The sequence below is a fragment of the Manis pentadactyla genome, chromosome 12, assembly GCF_030020395.1.
Source record: "Manis pentadactyla isolate mManPen7 chromosome 12, mManPen7.hap1, whole genome shotgun sequence".
Taxonomy (NCBI): Eukaryota; Metazoa; Chordata; class Mammalia; order Pholidota; family Manidae; genus Manis; species Manis pentadactyla.
In genome coordinates this window covers 68,464,298-68,488,967 of record NC_080030.1, presented here as the reverse complement: position 1 = coordinate 68,488,967, position 24,670 = coordinate 68,464,298, and the positions used below count along the sequence as shown (strand labels likewise).

Below are 24,670 nucleotides of genomic sequence, written 5' to 3'. Positions count from 1 at the left end.
GGATACACATTCTTCTTAAGTGCACATGGAACATTCTCCAGAATAGACCACATACTAGGCCACAAAAAGAGCCTCAGTAAATTCCAAAAGATTGACACCCTACCAACCAACTTTTCAGACCACAAAGGCATAAAACTAGAAATAAACTGTACAAAGAAAGCAAAAAGGCTCACAAACACATGGAGGCTAAACAACACACTCCTAAATAATCAATGGATCAATGACCAAATCAAAATGGAGATCCAGCAATATATGGAAACAAATGACAACAACAACACTAAGCCCCAACTTCTGTGGGACACAGCAAAAGCAGTCTTAAGAGGAAAGTATATAGCAATCCAAGCATATTTAAAAAAGGAAGAGCAATCCCAAATGAATGGTCTAATGTCACAATTATCGAAATTGGAAAAAGAAGAACAAATGAGGCCTAAGGTGAGCAGAAGGAGGGACATAATAAAGATCAGAGAAGAAATAAACAAAATTAAGACGAATAAAACAAGAGCAAAAATCAATGAAACCAAGAGCTGGTTCTTTGAGAAAATAAACAAAATAGATAAGCCTCTAGCCAGATTTATTAAGAGGAAAAGAGAGTCAACATAAATCAACAGAATCAGAATCAAGAAAGGAAAAATCATGACGGACCCCAAAGAAATACAAAGAATTATTAGAGAGTATGAAAACCTATATGCTAACAAGCTGGGAAACCTAGTAGAAATGGACAACTTCCTAGAAAAATACAATCTTCCAAGACTGACCCAGAAAAAAACAGAAAATCTAAATAGACCAATTACCAGCAACGAAATTGAAGCAGTAATCAAAAAACTACCAAAGAACAAAACCCCCGGGCCAGATGGATTTACCTCAGAATTTTATCAGAGATACAGGGAAGACATAATACCCATTCTCCTTAATGTTTTCCAAAAAATAGAACAGGAGGGAATACTCCCAAACTTATTCTATGAAGCCAACATCACCCTAATACCAAAACCAGGCAAAGACCCCACTGAAAAAGAAAACTACAGACCAATATCCCTGATGAACGTAGATGCAAAAATACTCAACAAAATATTAGCAAACCGAATTCAAAAATGCATCAAAAGGATCGTACACCATGACCAAGTGGGATTCATCCCAGGGATGCAAGGATGGTACAACATTCGAAAATCCATCAATATCATACACCACATCAACAAAAAGAATGACAAAAACCACATGATCATCTCCATAGATGCTGAAAAAGCATTTGACAAAATTCAACATCCATTCATGATAAAAACTCTCAACAAAATGGGTATAGAGGGCAAGTACCTCAACATAATAAAGGCCATATATCATAAACCCACAGCCAACATCATACTGAACAGCAAAAAGCTGAAAGCTTTTCCTCTGCAATCGGGAACAAGACAGGGATGCCCGCTATCCCCACTGTTATTCAACATAGTACTGGAGGTCCTAGCCATGGCAATTAGACAAAACAAAGAAATACAAGGAATCCAGATTGGTAAAGAAGAAGCTAAACTGTAACTATTTGCAGATGACATGATATTGTACATAAAAAATCCTAAAGACTCCACCCCGAAACTACTAGAGCTAATATCAGAATTCAGCAAAGTTGCAGGATACAAAATTAACACACAGAAATCTGTGGCTTTTCTATACACTAACAATAAACTAATAGAAAGAGAAATCAGGAAGACACTTCCATTCACAATAGCATCAAAAAGAATAAAATACCTAGGAATAAACCTAACCAAGGAAGTGAAAGACCTATACCCTGAAAACTATAAGACACTCTTAAGAGAAATTAAAGTGGTCACTAACAAATGGAAACTCATCCCATGCTCTTGGCTAGGAAGAATTAATATCATCAAAATGGCCATCCTGCCCAAAGCAATATACAGATTCGATGCAATCCCTATCAAAATACCAACAGCTTTCTTCAATGAACTGGAACGAATAGTTCAAAAATTCATATGGAAACACCAAAGACCCCGAATAGCTAAAGCAATCCTGACAAGGAAGAATAAAGTGCGGGGGATCTCACTCCCCAACTTCAACCTCTACTACAAAGCCACAGTAATCAAGACAGTTTGGTACTGGCACAAGAACAGAGCCACAGACCAACGGAACAGAATAGAGACTCCAAACATTAACCCAAACATATATGGTCAACTAATATTCGATAAAGGGGCCATGGACATATAATGGGGAAATGACAGTCTCTTCAACAGATGGTGCTGGCAAAACTGGACAGCTACATGTAAGAGAATGAAACTGGATCACTGTCTAACCCCATACACAAAAGTAAATTTGAAATGGATCAAAGACTTGAATGTAAGTCATGAAACCATAAAACTCTTAAGAAAAAACTCAGGCAAAAATCTCTTAGATATAAACATGAGTGACCTCTTCTTGAACATATCTCTCCGGGCAAGGAAAACAAATGCAAAAATGAACAAATGGGACTTTATCAAGCTGAAAAGCTTCTGTACAGCAAAGGACACCATCAATAGAACAAAAAGGTGTCCTGCAGTATGGGAAAACATTCGAAAATGACAGATCCGATAAAGGGTTGACATCCAAAATATATAAAGAGCTCACACACCTCAACAAACAAAAAGCAAATAATCCAATTAAAAAATGGGCAGAGGAGCTGAATAGACAGTTCTCTAAAGAAGAAATTCAGATGGCCAACAGACACATGAAAAGATGCTCCACATCGCTTGTCATCAGAGAAATGCAAATTAAAACCATAATGAGATATCATCTCACAACAGTAAGGATCACTACCATCCAAAAGACAAACAACAACAAATGCTGGCGAGGTTGTGGAGAAAGGGGAACCCTCCTACACTGCTGGTGGGAATGTAAATTAGTTCAACCATTATGGAAAGGAGTATGGAGGTTCCTCAAAATGCTCAAAATAGAAATACCATTTGACCAAGGAATTCCACTTCTAGGAATTTACCTTAAGAATGCAGCACTTCAGTTTGAAAAAGACAGATGCACCCCTATGTTTATCGCTGCACTATTTACAATAGCCAAGATATGGAAGCAACCTAAATGTCCATCAGTAGATGAATGGATAAAGAAGATGTGGCACATAAACACAATGGAATATTACTCAGCCCTAAGAAAAAAACAAATCCTGCCTTTCGCAACAACATGGATTGAGCTAGAGGGTATTATGCTCAGTGAAATAAGCCAGGCGGAGAAAGACAAGTACCAAATGATCTCACTCATATGTGGAGTATAAAAACAAAAGAAAACTGAAGGAACAAAACAGCAGCAGAAGCACAGAACCCAAGAATGGACTAATAGTTACCAAAGGGAAAGGGACTGGGGAGGATGGGTGGGAAGGGAGGGATAAGGGCAGGAAGAAAAGAAAGGGGGCATTACGATTAGCATGTATAGTGTTGTGGGGGCACGGGGAGGGCTGTGCAACACAGAGAAGACAAGTAGTGATTCTACAGCATCTTACTATGTTGATGGACAGTGTCTGTGAACTTGGTGATATGTAGTGATTTTACAGCATCTTACTATGTTGATGGACAGTGACTGTGAACAGGGATGTGGGGGTCTTGGTGAAGGGGGAGCTTAGTAAACATAATGTCCTTTATGTAATTGTAGATTAATGATACCAAAATAAATATTTTTTTAAAATGTCTAATTAGGAAAGTAATTTGTAATTATTATAGCAAAAATTGAATAGATGCTTTGTTGCCACATCAGCCCTAAATAATTTCTGAAGAATCACAACCACAAAGAAAAAAAAAAGAAACTGAAAGGAAATACTCTATATAATTTAAAATCTTTCATCTGTGGTTCACAAAATAGAAGATATTCATTAAGATATTTAAAATCCTTGTGAGGTAATCATTACTGTATTAATTTTTACACCTGGATAACTATAACACAAAATAGCTTACCCAGAGATTAAAAGTTATTTCCTAACATATAAAACTTTGTTCTTAGCATGAAAATGCTTTCATTTTCTGACTAATAAAGTATTTCAGTATTCCTTTAGAAAATTTTAATAATACTACTAGAAATAGAATTCTAGGAATTATAGTATTATCCAAGGATGGAGATGACTCCAGTTTTTTCCTCCAAATCAAGAAATAAGAAATCTTGACCTCCATGGCTTTTACTTAATATATATTAGTAGTTTTAACTTGCTAAATTTATTAATAGCTAACACTTTCACTTTCTTCAACAACATATTTATCTAAAGAATACTATCAGTTTTGCCATAAAGGAAAAGGAGTCCTGCCCAAATTATAAAAGTTTATTTATTTAAAAGTTAGTTAGACTTTATGCTTTAAATTACAACAGGTAATACAGCCTCAGGTACATAATCCAAATCTTCTAATACTGAAAAGATAAGCTGTATTCTAAATTTCAACACCTGCCCTCAAACTGAAATAGGAAGCAATCATGATTGCCCAGCTGGAGAGAAACCAGATGCCAAAAGCATCTAGAAGATATTACATACATTAAAGTCCAGAGACTAGAATTAACAAAGCAAATGTCATGTGTCCAAATCATCACCACAATTTGTTAATTTGTATGACCCAAATTTAAAAAGTTTTATTGTACATAAAAATCATGCAAAGATTTTATTAGGATAAATATCTAGCTTCAGAAAGCAATTTTAACATTATCTAATATGCTAGCAACCCTACAAATTAGAGTATAACTAAAGGATAGAACTACATGAATGAGTGTGAATTAAGGAGGTACTAGAAAACCACTTACCTCTCCTGCCTTTTATAGCCCTAAAGTATGTGTTGTGTCACATTTTACGCTTGGTGTGGACAGACCTTCAATCAACAATCATATGCCAAAGGTTGGATCATAATTAAAATGAAGAACATTCAAGTAACTGAGCTTAAATATAAGACAAAAAACTCAAACCTTCTTTCATGGCAGTTACGGCTCTGTATTAAACTGTATTTTGACTGCAAGTTAGGCAGGTTGTCATGTTGCCCCACTGCTCACAAAGCCAGAATGGTTCCCTAATGTCCATGGTATCCATTCAGCTTCCTTTTAAGGCTTCCATTCTCCTGACCAACTTTCAGCCTCATGACCTCTTTAGCCAAGACACAGTTTACAAAGTACTAAATCAAGCAAAATCTACACTGTTCTTCATTTCCTTCAGGCAATAAACAATATACATAGAGCACTTATAAAGGGATGGAGGTCAGATATGTATAGACCACAAAATTCCTGCCCTTAGGAATCTATAGTGGATTTGAGGGAGTCAAGAACACAAGTCACGGTAAAAAGTACAACATAAAAACTTTTGCAGGGCAACATACACAGAACAGTACCCCCAAAAGGGAACTAAGAGAACGACAGGCTCCATACTGGACTCCAATATCAAACAACTGTACCACTCTGGACAAGTCACTTAATTTTTCTCTCTGGTCCTGCAAAATGAGGGGCTTAGAATTAATTATTTCTGAGATATTTTCCAGCACTGATATCTTACAGTTCTATAGAGTTAAAATGAACTTCATAAAAACTGAGCTCATAAATGACCACCTTACTTTTTATAGTCTTCCAAGACTACTGTCAGACTAGGTTGAATGACCCTAGTGAGAGGGTTTATTAATTGTCCTCAGTATCCATCCTACCCATCTTCCATGTAGTATTAGGTTGAAACACCCTCCCCAAAGTTTTTGCTGTGGATACATGGTCATCAGCTAGGTATTAAACTTTCCAATCTCCATTGTAAATAGGTATAAGCACATGACCAAGTTTCAATCAATGGAAAGTGATTAAATAAAGAATCTTGCCCTCCACTCTCCCTACCCTTGTTCAGGTTGGAAGTCAGTTTTGAAGTTAATGTGGCTGCTTCAACTATGCAGATAAAGGCGATACCAATAGGGCTAGGGCAAAATAAGTACTCTGGACCTAAACTAACCTACCACCTCTTTTTATAAATAAAGTTTTACTGGAACACAGGCACATGATTTCAACTGGACAGCAACATGCAAAAACATGGTTCTAGACATGCACCTTAAACCCTTCACAAAAACTAATTCAGAATGGATCACAGACTGGATCACAGAAAATAACAGAAAAAAATCTAGACGACCTTGGGTTTGATACAGCTTTTCAGATATAACACCAAAGGCATGATTCATTAAATGATAAGTTGGACTTCATAAAAATTAAAATTTTCTGCTCTGTGAAAGATACTGTCAAGAGAATGCAAAGATAAGACACTGAATGGAAGAAAATATATGCAAAAGACATACCTGATAAAAAAAAGACTGTTATCCACAATATAGAAAACTCTTAAAATAACAATAAAAGAACAACCAAATTAAAAAATGGGTCAAAGATCTTAACATACACCTCACCAAAGAAGACATACAGATGACAAGCATATGAAAAGTGCTCCACATTAGGTCATCAGGGAAATGCAAACTAAAACAATGAGATACCATTACACACTATTAGAATGGCCAAAATCTGGAACACTGACAATACTGAATGCTGACAAGTCAGTACAGCAACAAGAACTCCAATACATTGCTGGTACGAATGCAAAATGATATAGCAACTTTAGAAGACATTTTGGAAGTTTCTTACAAAACTAAACATACTCTTATCATATGTTAAAGCAATTGCACTCATTATTTATCTAAAGGATCTGAAAACATAAGTCTACACAAAAATGTCCACACAATGTTTACAGCAACTATATTCATAATTGCCAAAACCTGGAAGCAACCAAGATGTCTGGTACATCCAGACAATGGAATATTACTCATTGCTAAAAGGAATGAGCTATCAAACCAAGAAAAGACATGGAAGAAACTTAAATGCTTATTACTAAGTGAAAGAAGCCAATCTGGAAGGGTATAAATTATATGTTTCAAAATATGATATATTCTGCAAAAGGCAAAACTTTCGGAGACAGCAAAAAAATCAGTGGTTGACACAGACTGGGAGAGGAAGAGATGAACAGGCAGAGCACAAAGATATTATGGGCAGTGAAACTACTGTGTAGGAGACTATAATGATGAATAGATATAATTATACATTTATCCAAACCCACAGAATGTACAACACCAAGAGTAAACCTTCATGTAAAATAAACTATGGACTCCAGGTAAATATGATGTGTCAATGTAGGTTCCTCAGTTGAAACAAACACACCACTCTGGTGGGGGATGTTGACAATGGGGGAGGCTATGCAAGTATCAGACTAGAGGACACATGGGAAAGAAACCTCTGTAACCTTCTTGCTAAATTTTGATGTGAGCCTAAGACTGTTCTAAAATTAAGTCTAAAAGAAGGACAAAGTAAGGAATAAGTCATACAAATATTTACAGAAAGGGCATTCTAAAGTAGCAAAAGTAATACAACCAAATTCCTCAAGGTGGGTTTTGCTCAGCTTGTTTGAGAAAGAATAATACCAGTGTGGCCGGAGCAGTGTGAGAGGAAATATAACAAGAAATGAGGCAGGAGAGGGAGCAGATGATTCACAGTGGGCCCTGCAGGCTATAGAAGAAACTCTGGATTTTACTCTGAATGAGATGAGAAGTCTTCAATGTTGAATGGCAGTACCTGACTCATTGTTTTAAAGACTCAGTCACATGGGTTGGGGTGCTTTCAAGGAGACCTTCTTAGAGAAAAGTTACTTAAAAGTATTGTGGGAATACTCACTCTTTAGATGCCTGAATTCTTTTAGTGACATGCTGTACAACTGTGTCATAGCCAGATTCCTCACCCTGATTTTGATCAGATGTCCATTTATCCATTTCTTCTTCAATCATAGACCCCAAAGTGTCACATATATGCTGTCTAAGGTATTTCACAAATTCATAGCTGAAACAAATATTTAAAAAACAAATGCTGTAAATATCATGAGTTCACTTATCAACCCTATGCACAAAAAAAGTCATAACAGGCCCTATGTTAGGTGTGCATATATTACCTAGAATCTTCACAACTATTTCAGGATAGATACTTCCCCCATTTTACAGTGGCCAATCTCTAATTAGTGAACAAAGTCATTTCTTCCAGCGAGCCGTTCTACTCTTTGGATAAGAGTAACCCAAGTCTTCAAATTCTCATGCAATTCACTTTATGTTGATTCTTTTATGATCTGAATTCATGGCAGCACCCCATAAAATCTAGAAGTAATGCTGTTCTTCTATAATGGTGCCCCAGGTTAGAAATTATTGTTGCTATTGGCTGGGAGAAATACTCTGTAAAATTAAGAACTGTGTTGCATTCATTATAAATCTGGTAGTATTGGTGCCATCCACTTGTTCTTATGAAATCTGTATGTAATTCAAAAGATTGATAACTGAAGATTTTTAAATCAACCCACTGCATCATTTTTAGAAATTATTCTGGAGATGTACTAATCTTATTTTGTATAAAAGAAAAAGCCCTGACTAATCCAACAAGTGAATAAGCAAGAATCTAAGTAACTTCTCTTAAAAGTAGGGCTGTTTCAGTAGAGCACAGAGAAGGCAAATAATGACTCTGTGGCATCTTACTACATTGATGGACAGTGACTGAAATGGGGTATGGGGCAAGGGGGAGGGGGTTTCAATCACATGGGTGAATGTACTAACCACATTGTTTTTCATGTGAAACCTTCATAAGAGTGTATATCAATAATAACTTAATAAAACAGTTTTAAAAAAGTAAAAGCCCTGAATGCCAAAAATGACTTTCAAAAAGTCCTATACTTATTCCAGAGATTGCAAACTCAGATGTTACAGGGAGAAGACAAGTACAGCGAACCATGTATAAGAGAGAGAAGGATAGAGGTGGTAGCAAACTAAAAGGATATGCCTCAGCTAAGTGGTAGAGCTTTTATATGGCTCTAGCCACTTTTTGCTACTTAAGAATATCAGCCTGGTGTTAATCTTTCAATTTTTTAAGAAAAGCCAGAAAACCTTTTCTTTTCTATGTGCTATCTTCTGATTTTTAAATGCTGTATTTCTTTTTTTAAACTAAGCCATAGAAACCCATTCATAGACCAAATATGGCTCGCAGGACACCAGTTTGACCTTTCAACATCTTTTCACCCTAAGCATTACCAACCCTGACCACTAATGATACTGGTAAATCTCCTCCATGTTTAAAATTTCTATTTAAGAAATACAAAACTTTCCTTTAAAAAAAAGTATTCTTAATAACTTATTTTAGAAGATCCTCAGTAGACTTTAAGTCAATTTGGCTACAATTATGGTCCTTTCCTTTCAAATTTAATTTTAGCAGACTCTTCTGTATTAACATTTTCTTACTTAATACATTCTAATAGTGCTGGAAAGACCAAGACTATAGACTTATAGAATAATATGTCTTTGTCATTGACTACAATAAATACAACATTGGTTTGTTTCTATTTTAATTGGTCTATTATTTATTGTAAATTTTAAATTTTTCTAATAATTGTGTTATAGTTAAAGGATATGATCTATACAAGAAATAAATAGGTTTATAATTGTTTTATTTTTAGAAATCTATCAATAAATCTGTTTCAGGTTTAAGTTCTAAACCTTACACTGATCAATCTTGCAATCCTACACAAAATACCTGACCTTACTAAATTTCACTTTCCTTCTACTTAATGGTGATAATCCTAATGCAAAAACTGTTGTTTTATCATACAGTATTTTCTTGTACTTTGACAGTTTTCTCACCAAATATACCAAATATATATTTGACTAACCTTATTTTAGTGAGGAAAAAAAATTTGGTTTCAATTGTACTATTACCAAATGAATGCAATCTATCTTTTCCCAAACATATCTAAAAGAGGGACATTAAAACCTAAAAGATAAAAAAAGATGGCGGTGTGAGAAGTAAGGCAGAAATATTCCAGAACTACATAAAATATGAAAATACAGAAAATATAACTATTCCCAAAAGAGTGACCAGAAATAAGATTGCACCAGCCAAGTCTACATCTGTGAAAAAGAGAACATCTCATGAAAAAGGGTAAAGTAATAAAACCATGACCCGTCGGGAACCAAGCACTCGCCCTACCCCAGCTCACTGGCAGGAGGAAGAGAATCAGAGCAGAGAGGTAGTAGAAGCCCAGGAGTGCCAAATACCCAGCCCTAGAAATCTACTCTGGGAGCACAGACTCACACCGCATGGTGCTTTGGAGATTAGAGGGGCTGAAAACCAATATCAGAGACTAAGACTGTGAACAGGTTCCCACAACCAGCTGCCCTGGGACAAAAGAAAGGTGTGCACTTTGAAAGACTTTCCAATAGTGGGAGTTCTGCAAAGGGGGCAAGTACTCAAGAGAAGGAACAGGTATACAAAATCATCCTGGCACAGTCAGCCCAGCAGGTTGGGAACTTTCATGAGATTCAGGTGCTCCATACCCGACTGGCAACACAGTCCTGAAGCACCTCACCATGATTAGCAGCCTGCCGCATCTTCCTCCACACTGGTACCTGTCTGCAAACCCGTGGCCCTCAGCAAATTGTTTCAGACCAGCTGGAGAGCAGCCCTGACTACACCAACTACATGGCGTAACAGAGGCTACTCCCTGCGTGCGGCTCACTGGCCCTGACAGCAGCCAGGAAGCAGGAAAGGGCTTTGTCCTCTTAACAGACACTGGCACCACTCACCTACGACCCCAGCCATTGCTCCAGGCCAGCCAGAGGGCAGCCCAGTCCATGGTAGCTTAGGGCCTTAATACAGAACCTGCTCCCTGTGCACTGTTCAATAGTCCTGACAGCTGAGACAGGTACAGAGGCTGGGAAGCAAGAAAGGGCTTTCTCCTATTGGCAGAAACCCATGCCACTCACCTGCAAGCCCCACAATTGCTCCAGGCCAGCCAGAGGGCAGCCCCGCCCATGGCAGCTTAGGGGATTAACCTAGAGGCTGCTCCCTGAGGGGCCCACTGCCCCTGACAGCAGAGGCACAGGCACTGCAGATGGGAAGAAGGAAAGGGCTCGCTCTTTATGGTAGGCACCAGCACCGCTCGCCGGTGACCACTGCAATCGCTCCAGGTACTGGGTAGCTCCAAAGGGCAAGCTTCTGAGCACTAGAGGGTGACCCCACACAAACCTAGTATTTCTCACTACAAAATAGGATTATGAAAAGGCAGAACCTTGTTCAATCCAAAATCCCTCAACCACCAGAAAGAAGGCTCAGTGAGACAAAAATAACCAATCTTCCTGAGAAAGAATTTAAAATAAAAGTTATAAGCATGCTAACAGAGCTACAGAAAAATATTCAAGAATAAAGGAATGAATTCAGGAGGGAAACAGACACCTTAAAAAATACAGTTGCTGAAATGAAACATACAATGGAGGGATTTAGAAGCAGATTAGATGAGGTAGAGGAGATGGAAAATTAAATAGAAGTTAGACAAGGATTACAAAGAAGCTGATGCACAGAGAGAAAAAAGGATCTCAAGGAATGAAAAAATATTAAAAGAACTGTGTGACCCAGTAATCAAGACAATTTGGTACTGGCACAAGAACAGAGCCACAGACCAGTGGAACAGAATAGAGACTCCAGACATTAACCCAAACATATATGGCCAATTAATATACAATAAAGGAGCCATGGACATACAATGGGGAAATGACAGTCTCTTCAACAGATGGTGCTGGCAAAACTGGACAGCTACATGTAAGAGAATGAAACTGGATCACTGTCTAACCCCATACACAAAAGTAAATTCGAAATTGATCAAAGACCTGAATGTAAGTCATGAAACCATAAAACTCTTAGGAAAAAACATAGGCAAAAATCTCATGGACATAAACATGAGTGACTTCTTCATGAACATATCTCCCTGGGCAAGGGAAACAAAAGCAAAAATGAACAAGTGGGACTATATCAAGCTGAAAAGCTTCTGTACAGCAAAGGACACCATCAATAGAACAAAAAGGTACCCTACAGTATGGGAGAATATATTCATAAATGAAAGATCCGATAAAGGATTGACATCCAAAATATATAAAGAGCTCACACACCTCAACAAACAAAAAGCAAATAATCCAATTAAAAAATGGGCAGAGGAGCTGAATAGACAGTTCTCTAAAGAAGAAATTCAGATGGCCATGGCCAACAGGCACATGAAAAGATGCTCCACATTGCTAATCATCAGAGAAATGCAAATTAAAACCACAATGAGATATCACCTCACACCAGTAGGGATCGCCATCATCGAAAAGATAAAGACAAACAACAAATGTTGGCGAGGTTGTGGAGAAAGGGGAACCCTCCTACACTGCTGGTGGGAATGTAAATTAGTTCAACCATTGTGGAAAGCAGTATGGAGTTTCCTCAGAATGCTCAAAATAGAAATACCATTTGACCCAGGAATTCCACTTCTAGGAATTTACCTTAAGAATGCAGCACTCCAGTTTGAAAAAGACAGATGCACCCCTATGTTTATCGCTGCACTATTTACAATAGCCAAGATATGGAAGCAACCTAAATGTCCATCAGCAGATGAACGGATAAAGAAGATGTAGTACATATACACAATGGAATATTACTCAGCCATAAGAAAAAAACAGATCCTACCATTCGCAACAACATGGATGGAGCTAGAGGGTATTATGCTCAGTGAAATAAGCCAAGCAGAGAAAGACAAGTACCAAATGATTTCACTCATATGTGGAGTATAAGAACAAAGGAAAACTGAAGGAATAAAACAGCAGCAGAATCACAGAACCCAAGAATGGACTAACAGTTACCAAAGGGAAAAGGACCGGGGAGGATGGGTGGGAAGGAAGGGATAAGGGCGGGGAAAAAGAAAGAGGGTATTACAATTAGCATGTATACTGCGTGGGGGGCACGGGGAGGGCTGTGCAACACAGAGAAGACAAGTAGTGATTTTACAGCATCTTACTACACAGATGGACAGTGACTGTGAAGGGGTATGTGGGGGGGACTTGGTGAGGGGGGGAGCCTAGCAAGCATAGTGTTCTTCATGTAATTGTAGATTAATGTTACCAAAATAAAAAAAATTAAAAATAAAAACTAGAAAAATGAGAAAAAAAAAAAAAGAACTGTGTGACCAGTCCAAATGGAACAATAATTACATTATAGGGGTAACAGAAGAAGGAGAGAGAAAAAAAGAGATAGAAAGTGACTTTGAGAAGGTAATTGCTGAAAAATTCCCCAATTTTGGGAAGGAAATAGTCTCTCAGACCATGGAAGCCCACAGATCTCCCAACACAAGGCACCAAAGGAAGACAACACCAAGACATATAATAATTAAAATGGCAAAGATCAAGGACTAGGACAGAGTATTAAGAGCAGCCAGAGAGAGAAAAAAAATCACGTACAAAGGAAAACCCATGAGACTATTATCAGACTTCTCAGCAGAAACCTGATAAGCCAGAAGGGAGTGTCAAGATATATTCAATGCAATGAAACAGAAGGGCCTCTAACCAAGAATACTCTACCAGGCAAGATTACCATTTAAATCTGAAGGAAGGATTAAACAATTCCCAAATAAGTAAAAGTTGAGGGAATTTACCTCCCACAAACCATCTCTACAACGTATTTTAAAGGGACTGCTCTAGATGGAAGTACTCCTAAGGCTAAATAGCTGTCACCAGAGGAAATAACACCACAGTAAAGGAAGCAGAACAATTAAATTACTAGCCAAATGCAAAATTAAATCAGCTACCCACAAAGTCAGTCAAGGGATACACAAAGAGGACAGAATATGACACCTAACATATGAACAGTGGAGGAGGAAGAAAAAGAAAGGAGAAAAAAAAGAATCTTCAAATTGTGTTTATAATATCACATTAAGTGAGTTAAGGTAGACTGTTTGATAGAAAGAAGCTGCCATTGAACCTTTGATAACAATGAATCCAAACCCTGCAATGGCAGTAAGTACATTTCTATTAATAATCACCCTAAATGTAAATGGACTGAATTCACCAATTAAAGACACAGAGTAACAGGATGGATAAAAATGCAAGACCCATCTCTATGCTGCCTACAAGAGACTCACTTCAAACCCAAAAAGATACACAGACTAAAAGTGAATGGATGGAAAAAGATATTTCATGCAAACAACAGGGAGAAAAAAGCAGGAGTTGCAATACATGTATCAAATAAAATAGACTTCAAAACAAAGAAAGTCACAAGAGACAAAGAAGGATATTATATAACGATAAAGGGGTCAGCCCAACAAGAGGATATAACCATTATAAATAACTATGCAACCAACATAGGAGCACCCAAATATGAGCAACAAATACTAACAGAATAAAGGGGGAAATCGAAGGCAATGCATTCATTTTAGGAGACTTCAACACATCACTCACTCCAAAGGACAGATCAATCAGACAGAAAAGTAATAAGGAGACTTTTCTTACTGTTCAGAGGCACTGAACAATACATTAGAACTGATGGAACAAACAGACATCTACAGAACATTCCACCCAAAAGCAGGAGGATACACATTCTTCTCAGGTGCACATGGAACATTTTCCAGAGTAGATCACATACTAGGCCACAAAAAGAGCCTCAGCAAATTCAAAAAGATTGAAATTGTACCAACAAACTTATCAGATCACAAAGGTATGAAACTAGAAATAAATTGTACAAAGAAAACAAAAAGGCTTACAGACACATGCAGGCTTAACAACGTGCTCCTAAATAATCAATGGATCAATAACCAAATTAAAACAGAGATCAAACAAAATATGAAGATAAATGAAGAAAACAGCTCAATGCCAGAACTTCTGTGGGATGCAGTGCAGTGAAGGCAGTTATAAAAGGAAAGTATACAACAATTCAGGCCTATTTAAAGAAGGAAGAACAATCCCAAATGAACCATCCAAATTCATGATTATTGAAACTGGAAAAAGAGCAAATATTGCCCAAAGTCAGAAGAAGGAGGGACATAATAAAGATCAGAGAAGAAATAAATAAAATTCAGAAGAATAAAACAATAGAAAGAATTAATGAAACCAAGAGCTGGTTCTTTGAGAAAATTAACAAAATAGATAAACCCCTAGCCAGACTTATCAAGAAAAAAAGAGAATCTACACACACAAATAGAATCAGAAGTGAGAAAGGAAAAATCACTACGGACACCATAGAAATGAAAAGAATTATTAGAGAATACTATGAAAAATTACATGCTAACAAACTGGATAATCTAGAAGAAATGGATAACTTTCTATAAAAATATAACCTTCCAAGACTGACCCAGAAAAAAACAGGAAATCTGAACACACCAATTATCAGCAATGAAATTGAATCAATAATCCAAAACGACCCAAGAACAAAACTCCCGGATCATTTGGCTTCACCACTGAATTTTATCAAACATTTAGAGAAGACCTTATACCTATTCTCCTTAAAGTTTTCCAAAAAGTAGATGAGGGAATACTTCCAACTCATTCTATGAAGCCAGCATTACTCTAAAACCAAAACCAGGCAAAGACACCATAAAAAAAAAAAATTAAAAACCAATATTGCTGAAGAACATAGATACAAAAATACTGAGCAAAATATTATCAAACCAAATTCAAAACTACATCAGATAGATAATACATCATGACCAAGTGGAATTCATTCCAGGGATGCAAGGGTGGTACATTTGAAAATCCATCATCATCATCCACTACATCAAAAAAAAAGCACAAAAATTACATGATAATCTCCATAGATGCTGAAAAAGCATTTGACAAAATTCAACATCCATTCATGATAAAAACTCTCAACAAAATGGGTATAGAGGGCAAGGACCTCAACATAATAGGTCATATACAACAAACCCACAGCCACCATCTATTTAACAGTGAAAAGCTAACAGCTTTTCCTCTAAGACAGGGAACATGACAAGGATGCCCAGTCTCCCCACTTTTATTCAACACAGTTCTGGAGTTTCGAGCCACACCAATCAGACAACACAAAGAAATAAAAGGCATACAGATTGGTAAGGAAGAAGTTAAACTGTCACTGTTTGCAGATGACATAATATTGTACATAAGAAACCCTAAAGAATCCACTCCAAAAACTATTAGAACTAATATCTGAATTCAGTAAAGGTGCAGGATACAAAATTAATACACAGAAATCTGTTGCATTCCTATATACTAACGATGAGCTAGAAAAAAATCAGGAAAACAATTCCATTCACAATTGCATCAAAAAGAATAAAATACCTAGGAATAAACCTAACCATGGAGGTGAAAGACATATGTCCTGAAAACCATAAGACACTCATGACAGAAATTAAAGAAGACACCAATAAGTGGAAATACATTCCATGCTCATGGATAGAAAGAATTAATATTGTCAAAATGGCCATCCTAAATAAAGCAATATACAGATTCAATGCAATCCCTATCAAAATACTGACAGCATTCTTCAATGAACTACAACATAGTTCTAAAATTCATATGGAACCAAAGAAGACCCCAAATAGCCAAAGCAATCCTGAGAAGGAAAAATAAAGCTTCAAGGATTACGCTCCCCAACTTCAAGCTCTACTACAAAGCCACACTAATCAAGACAATTTGGTACTGGCACAAGAACAGACTCATAGATCAATGGAACAGAATAGAGAGCCCAGATATAAACCAATACATATATGGCTGATTAATATATGATAAAGGAGCCATGGACATACAATGGGGAAATGACAGGCTCTTCAACAACTGGTGTTGGCAAAACTGGACTGCTATGTGTAAGAGAATGAAACTGGATTACTGTCTAACTCCATACACAAAAGTAAACTCGAAATGGATCAAAGACCTGAATCTAAGTAATGAAACCATAAAACTCTCAAAAGAAAACATAGGCAAAACTCTCTTAACATAAACATGAGCAACTTTTTCATGAACATATTTCCTCTGGCAAGGGAAACAAAAGCACAAATAAACAAGTGGGACTACATTAAACTAAAAAGCTTCTGTACAGCAAAGGACACCATCACTATACCAAAGAGGCAGCCTACAGTATGGGAGAATATATTCATAAATGACACATCCGATAAAGGGTTGACATCCAAAATATATAAAAGCTCACACACCTTAACACCCAAAAAAACATTTTAAAATGCCAAAGCAATACTTATAGGCAAATATATAGCCTTAAATGTTTACCTTTTTTAAAAAAGAAGAAAAGCTGAAAATCAATTAACTGAACCATTCATTACAGAAGTTTTAAAACTTTTCCAGGTAGGAAAAAAAATGAGCAAAACTTAAAGAACCATAAAATAAACACATAAAGGAAATCAAAACCAATAGCTGGCTCTTTGAAAAGAATAATAAAATAAATAAACTTACAGCAAAAAAAAAAGAACAAAAAAGGGAGGCACAAATACACAAAAATAAAAAGTTAGATGTAAACTACAAATACTGGAAATATTAAAAAGGTAACAAGATAACAATGAAACACTTCATACAAATAAATTTGAAAACTAAGTGAAATGGGCAAATGCCCAGAATGTGATCCTAGCAAAAACTAACACAGTAATATATAAATTACTTAAAATAACTATTTACTGGGATTCTGGGAATTCACTGCTTTTAGTTATAATGAAAGGAATCCCTTTAAAAAACAGAACTCTTCTTAAAAGAATGTGAATCATTTACAATTGAAGTTACTGTGTTACCTGGAGAAGAAATGGAAAACTGTGATATTTTGGGTGTGGTGATAGGAACATAGAGGCAGAAGTTTTGGAAAATAAGTAAAGAATAAATACATAAATTCATCATGTGGGTAAATAAACAAAAAGATGAGCCTCCAACCTACGAATTATTTTAACAACAAATGAGCTGTTTTAAGTAATGAAGTAAAAACCAGAAATGAAACCCCAAACTTAATGCTTCATGAGGGTTTGTATGTGGTTAATTGGCAATACATGAGTTTAAAAACAGTTGATCAAACCTTAATTTGAGATAGTTGCAATCATTCTATAGCTAACCAATGAAAGCTAGTCTCTAGTATCTCCAAAGTAATATTAATCATTTAATAATAGCTTTTAGTAGTGGATTTAATGAAGAAATAAATAAGACAATAATGGAAACATTTTAAAAAATGGATAACCATAAATACTAATGACAAAAGAAACTCTATATTAACAAGAATTGCTCCCACACTTCTGAAAACTCCCTTGAGAATCCAGGGAAAACTATAAATACTCCCCCGTTAAAACTGCAAGTGAAGCAAACTTTGGCATATAAAATTAAAGGGCTCCAGAACGCCCTGATGCCTACATACCAATAGCATAGGAATTCCTGGTAAGTAGAACTTGAAGTACTCTTAAGGGTCAATAAAGGTAACATAAGAAAAATTTGAAATGTAATCTCTGTAGGACCAAAATGAAATGTAAACACTGAATTAAAATAACTACTACTAATAACAACGAATTGAGGCACCCAGAGTGTATTTTTCAATACTTAATTTAATTTACATGGACCAAACCAAAGGAAAAACACAGGTCTCTAAAGAAATACATCCTTTCTGATTTATCTCAAATGGTACCTCTCCAACCAAATTTCCCATCTCTACTCTTCCCAAACCCAGAATACTCTACACCTCTTCTATGTATCTTATATTCCTGACAATTATAACAGACATTTGAGCATGTGCCTTATCTTTTATAGGGACTTAAGCTATTCCATAAGAATTTAATTTCACTTCAGTATTCCTGCAGTGCTCAGAATGGGTATTTGGTGCAGCCACTAAAATAATCAGATCAACAAAGAAATAGAAATCCTGGGAACTCATTGCTTTTAGACATACTGACAAGAATCCGTTTAAAAAACAGAACTGCTCTTGAAAGAATATGAATTTACAGTTGAGGTTACTGTGTTGCCTGGAGAAGAAATGGAGAGTTGGGATATGTTGGTGTGGCGATAAACACAGAGAGGCAGGGGTTTGGGAAAATAAGAATAAATACATAAATTCGTAATTTGGGTAAATAAAAGAAAAACTGAACCTCCAAACGGGGCATTATTTTTACAATAATCAAATGAGCATTCTTTCTCTAACTGCACTTTGATCTTTTACAGAGCAGCTGGTTTGTTTGCTTAAGATATCAAAAGCAATTTTACTTGTGAAAATTTTCATCAGTTTCCTCCAGATGTAAGAGGATCTCCTCGGCGCACTCCAGGGAGGGAGCAGCCGTGATTTTCTCCTTCACGCTCTGGAACAACTGCCTCAGCATCGCCTGCAGCATCACCTCGTCCTCGCCGGAGAAACGGGCCATCCTGTACCAGAGTTAAACGCTCACGTCCATTACTCCAGCTCTGAGCAAAAGCCGCGCACTGCGCACGCGCAACCCCACCCAGCCCCCGGCTCTGCGCAGCGCCGTCCCCCGGAAGACCGCGGCCAACGCCTGGAGGTGTGTCCTCGGCTGCCCGCGCGAGATTCAGGAAAACAAGTCACCTTACTTTGGGAAAACAGAGGTCCCGACCCACTCGGTACTACGTCGCTGGTGGCCTTCAGTTCCAACAGCGTTTTAACTGGCTCAGACAGATTCCGGAAGGCTCTGACGGTAGCTGGGCGGTGGGACGTAAGCGCCGCGAGGACGTCAGCACGTTGACGTGTGCTCGCAGGTGGGACGGGGCGCTTACAAGACAGCGCTCCGGGAAAGCTCAAGTGCGCCCACACTTCAAAGCCTCTGGGTTATAGGGGGAATCAAAGGAGTAAGAAAGAAAGGAGTCAATAAAAGTAAAATAATAGAGGCGAAACTGAAAGCAGTCTGATAAGGTTTAATTGCGTGAATGGTATCGAAATGCTGCAGTGATGTGTCCCCCTGACAGCTGACCGCTGACGCTGATATCTATTGATTCCCTATTCCTTACCAAGCACCTTACTAGGAACTGATGAGAAGAACTGATGAGAACCCCCTCACAATGTAACAGAGAAAAAGAAATCAACAATTACAACATAGTGCAATTAAGTATTACACTAAAGAGATGTGCCAGGTAAGTGCTAAGAAAACCCAGAATCACCTCTTAACCCAATAGAAGAGTCAAGGAAAAAGAGTGTAGCATATTATGGTGCTTAGGGTTAGAGGAGGTGAGGCGGCTGGAGAAGTAAATGGGCCGCATCGAAAAGGATCAGAGTTGGCACATTTAAGGTATAGAGATTTATTTTGCAAGTTGTAGGACACAGTTGAAATACCGAGACACACCATGAGATATCATATGTAAAGATCACTCTGCAGAGATAATCGTGGTCTCTCATCCAGTTTCCAATCTAGATAAATCTTGAGACCATGATCATGTCCAAACTACAGAGAGCCAAACCAGCAAAGTGTTGGGATAAGATCCGAGTGTCTGTTGAACTGTCAATTCCAAGCCACTGATGAGTGGCTTAATGTCAATAAATTCTCCCTTATCCAGCTTTGTGTTTTACTCCACTGGTCCAACAACACATGTTAGCCAGGATCAGTGACTCCTTTAATGTCTATGCTATTACTTCCAAGAGCAAAAATATGATATATTTTTGCCAGATCTAGTAGCATGTTTTGTGGTAAAATGTATTGTCACATTACCACATTAAGAGAAAAAATACTAGCAGAGTAGGCATACTTATAACTTTATTTGTGGATTAAGCTATAAAACTCAATATGCATGGGCACAAGAGCACACACGTGCATAGAATTACCAGTAATGTTAACAGCTACATATTCAAACTAACAGATGAGTCGTATTGGCAACTCAAACACCAGGATTAATATAGCTATTAGTGATGTGATTTTCTGAAATAGTGAACTATTACTGGTAAAATTCAGGACAAAATAAAATGTACTCTTTCTTTGATTTACATAGTTCTTGCATTCCTGGAAATTCAGTGTATCAAAACTGTGCCAAATATTATTTTTACATAAATGGAATTAGTTCCAATTACTCAGATACTTCCCAAGAGCTTATTCATCTACATGAATGTCCAATAGGACCACTGAAAGTCATATAGGAACCAGAACAATGCTTTTGTGTAGGAGATTGTCCTTTGTGTATTTCTAGATGTTCAGCATCCCCAGCTCACACTACATATGCCAGTAAGTGCCATGTAATCACTGTGATGACAGAACATCCCCACATAGTTCTAAAATGCTTTTGGGGGCAGAGAAGATGTGGTAGGATTTGAACTGCACAGATTGAGAACCACTGCTATAAAGGATATGCTTTAGGAAGAAAAAAATAACCTTAAAAGACTACCTGAGATGCACAAAGGAAGCATAGCCAAAAAGAGGGTAGGGGAGCAATACATTTAAGTAAATCTAAATATTGACTGTATAAAATAATAATCTGTAATACAATTTGAGAAGGTAAAAATGCATAGGACTAAATACTGTAAATGTATAATAGGAAGTGGAATGATAAGTTGACATATTCTGCAATCTTTGGATTCTTTGAAAGGGAGTTTAAGATACTAAATTTGGTTAGGTAGGCATTGTGAAATTTCAAATGTAAACATTTAAAAGATTAGCAATAGAAAATTTAGATTCAAAAAAATGGAGGGAAAAATGAAATGAGAAAGACAAAAAAACTCAATTTGAAAAAGTTAAACATAAGAAAAATAGAAAATGTACTGTAGGATATTAAAGTGTACAAAGGTACATGACAGAAATAGTCCACATCACTGATAAATTAAATCAACTCAACCCTCCACTTAAAAGAACTGCAGATTGGATTTTAAAATAGCCAACTATATGCTTCTTATTAAAATCCTAAAAGCATAGGAGAATTAGAACTTAAAAATTAGAGAAAAATAAACTAGGTGAATATTACCCAAAATGAAGCTATTGAAGCTATATTTGTGTTAGCAAAAATAAAACAAGAAAAAGTAAATGTTAGGGATATAGCATGTTGATTCATAATTTTTTAAAATTCAACAGGAAGATACAACAGTTTTGAACTTTAAGCAAAATCTGTCCATAAGTCTAGTATTTTCCAGAGATTTCTGTGCATGGTTCTTATAAGATATTCTTCAAAGTTGAGTAACTAAACTCTATGTTTATTAGGTTTGCTTTTTCAGATTGCAAGAAAAAGGGAAAATATAATTGCCTCAGCAATTACACAGTTAATGTTTATGAAAACCTGAAATATCATTGCCATGGTTAAAGATATAAAATCCTTTCAAGGTATCCAAAAACTGTGGTAGCAACCTAATTATTTTGCTGTTCATACAGTTAATAACTATATCACTTTTGTGACTCAGTTTGTCTCTTTCTTTATCATCTCTTCTTCTACTGCTTCTGACCATCTTTTCTAAATGCCTCCTGCATTTAAAACTCCCTAAGATTCTGAGGTAGATGCCATAGTGCAAGGCCCAGATATCCCTTCAGGACTGAGCATTCATCCCCCTACCTCATTGGAATGTTGGCTGACACTTCACAACTGAATTTCTCTTACTGAATTTCCCTGGAAGAAGGAAGGGGTTCTGCTCAACGTTAAGCTCCCTGAGGAAGGCCTATGTCTAATGGTCAGTATGATACCTAATGGGCCATCACTCTTATCTCAGTTGGAAAAACTCTGAAGTACCATCCCACCTGTAGAACTCCTTTAATGATTCACTGAAGCCTCTGTTGCAAAGGCATTACCGTTGAACTTCTCCTTATTCCTAATTTTGCTTCCCAAACTCCTACCAAATATTGTTCCCAAGAACACACACTAATAAATCTGCTGCAATCTGATTGGGTCAATTAGGCATTAGCCCATTATCCAATAACCATTATCCAAACAATTCCTAATATATCTGATGATGTCATAAACTGGTTTTCCTTATGTCTGTTCTGTACATGGATTACTTTTGCCAAGGCAATGATTTTTGTTTCATATGTATATGGCCACAGTAGCAGTGGCAATTGCCTAAAATATGTTTTTGTATGTTTTTTAAATTAAAAATTAATTAAAAATAAAAGCCAGACTGTGGGCATAGAAGATACTTGGGTCTTGTGAACTTGCACTGTGGTAACATATGTAAAGGACTAACAAAGGCCTGGAATTTGAGGAAAGTGTTCAGTAACTATTGTTATTGATATGATGTTGTTATCATTGTTACCCATTTCTACAACCTTGAATATTTTCATAGAAGTTGTCCAGGTCCAGTTTACATAATCCAATAAGAAAGTAAAACATTTCAAACTTTCAGTTTTGAAAATGGCTTTGTTTCCCCTAGATAATGAATCAGAGTAAAATTAGGATATAAATTCCCAGCATCCTTAATTAAAGCCTTCTGCATTTCGGGGATCCCCATTCCAGAACAGGCTTTGTTTTTTCCCAGAGGGATACTGTTATTTGATTTGAAAACCAAAGTCTTACTAAATGAAAAACGCTATAAAAATTGAGTGATCTTTTTTCTAGCACAGGTATTAAATATTACTAACATAACCCAATAATACAATATTCTACTGGATTAAAGAATTATAATAAAATGTCAAAAGTACTGTTAGACAACCAGCAGTAAGCACTGAATAATTTTTAAAGCTTCTTTTTTATATTTTCAAGAAAACTTATGCTGTTAAACAAGGTCACCTGTGCAATGTTCACTTGTTAGAACCAGGAACATCCTGTAAGAAACATTTCACTGGATTTTTATGATGAAAAATTACTTGGCCTGTTAAATATGGCAACTTGAACATACCCATTTATTTCTGCTTTATCCAGAAACCCCACTAAAATGATGACAAAGAAATGCAAAAGATATAAACTCATAAGGACAAAGAGAATGTTGAGGGGAAATAACAGAATTTGGTTTGTTCAAGCATGGAGACTGTAGGTCAGGGCTTACCTAATCAGGCATAGGCTGACAGCTCTGGGAAGAATTTTTGGAAGTTATGGATGAGGATTTAGCTTGAAGTCTCACCTCATCCTATGCAAAGATGTATTTAGGAGGAATACTTACTGTTTATGTAGATAAGAATTTTCTATACATCAAGCTACATCATAGAAGAAGAGAACTGGGGGGAGGCTTTATGTATGCTCTGACCTAGCAAGGATTTATTGGTAAGTTAAACTTTGTTATACACCAACAGACAGTCGAGGGAGAAGTTTAATTGTCCTCTCAGTGTGAGTGAGGCTTTATCGTGAAATGAGAATTCATTAGACATAGGCAGATATATTCAGAGGAAAAGTTTTTGGTGGTCAAGGAACATAGGCTTGTACCGAGATGTTGAAGGTAAATTAACTTGAGAGAGAAAACTTGTTTGTTTAGCAATAAGTCAGAAGCAATAGCTCACCAAATTCAGACAGCTACACCATTCAAAGACTTAATGATCCATGACTTTGAAATACCAAGTACACCTTGATGATCCACTAGCTTTTATGTCCAGCCTTAAAATTGTACCTGTATTGCTCTCATATACAACAGCCTATTTAACATTTCCATTTGGATGAATGGTAAGACTCTCACATTTTAACATTAACAGATCCAACTTTTGAAAATATTTTGCCTCCTCTTACTTGCTGAGTATCTTCCATCTTACTAAATGCCCCATCCTCATTTCCAGTTGCTCAATCTAAAATTTTAAAGTCACCCTTGGACTCTTTACTTCAATCATGTACTATATATACCCAGGCTATCAAGAATTTTTGCCAGCTCCACTGTCAAACATGTTCAGAATCTATCCATTTCTTACCGTATCTAATAATACCACTCCAGATTAGAACATCACCTGCTCCCTCTCTGATTTCATCTCCATCCAATCTTCCCCACCCTTCCC

At 36.7% G+C, this 24,670-nt stretch overlaps 1 protein-coding gene across 3 annotated transcripts in view; it reads right to left on the bottom strand.

The window, feature by feature from the left end:
* Window positions 1-19,599, bottom strand: part of TBC1D32 (TBC1 domain family member 32) — a 199,884-nt gene extending 180,285 nt beyond the window's left edge. Inside the window, exons 1-3 of one of the 3 annotated variants that reach the window (XM_057489307.1) lie at window positions 19,384-19,599; window positions 19,050-19,205; window positions 7,684-7,845 (exon numbers count right to left, since the gene is read on the bottom strand). In XM_057489307.1, the coding sequence (XP_057345290.1) occupies window positions 7,684-7,845; window positions 19,050-19,204 (317 nt within the window). In that variant the 5' untranslated portion in view covers window position 19,205; window positions 19,384-19,599. The remainder of the gene's footprint in view (window positions 1-7,683; window positions 7,846-19,049; window positions 19,206-19,383) is intronic. The other 2 variants (XM_057489308.1, XM_057489309.1) reach the window with 2 other exon arrangements.
* Window positions 19,600-24,670: the final 5,071 nt, after the last annotated feature.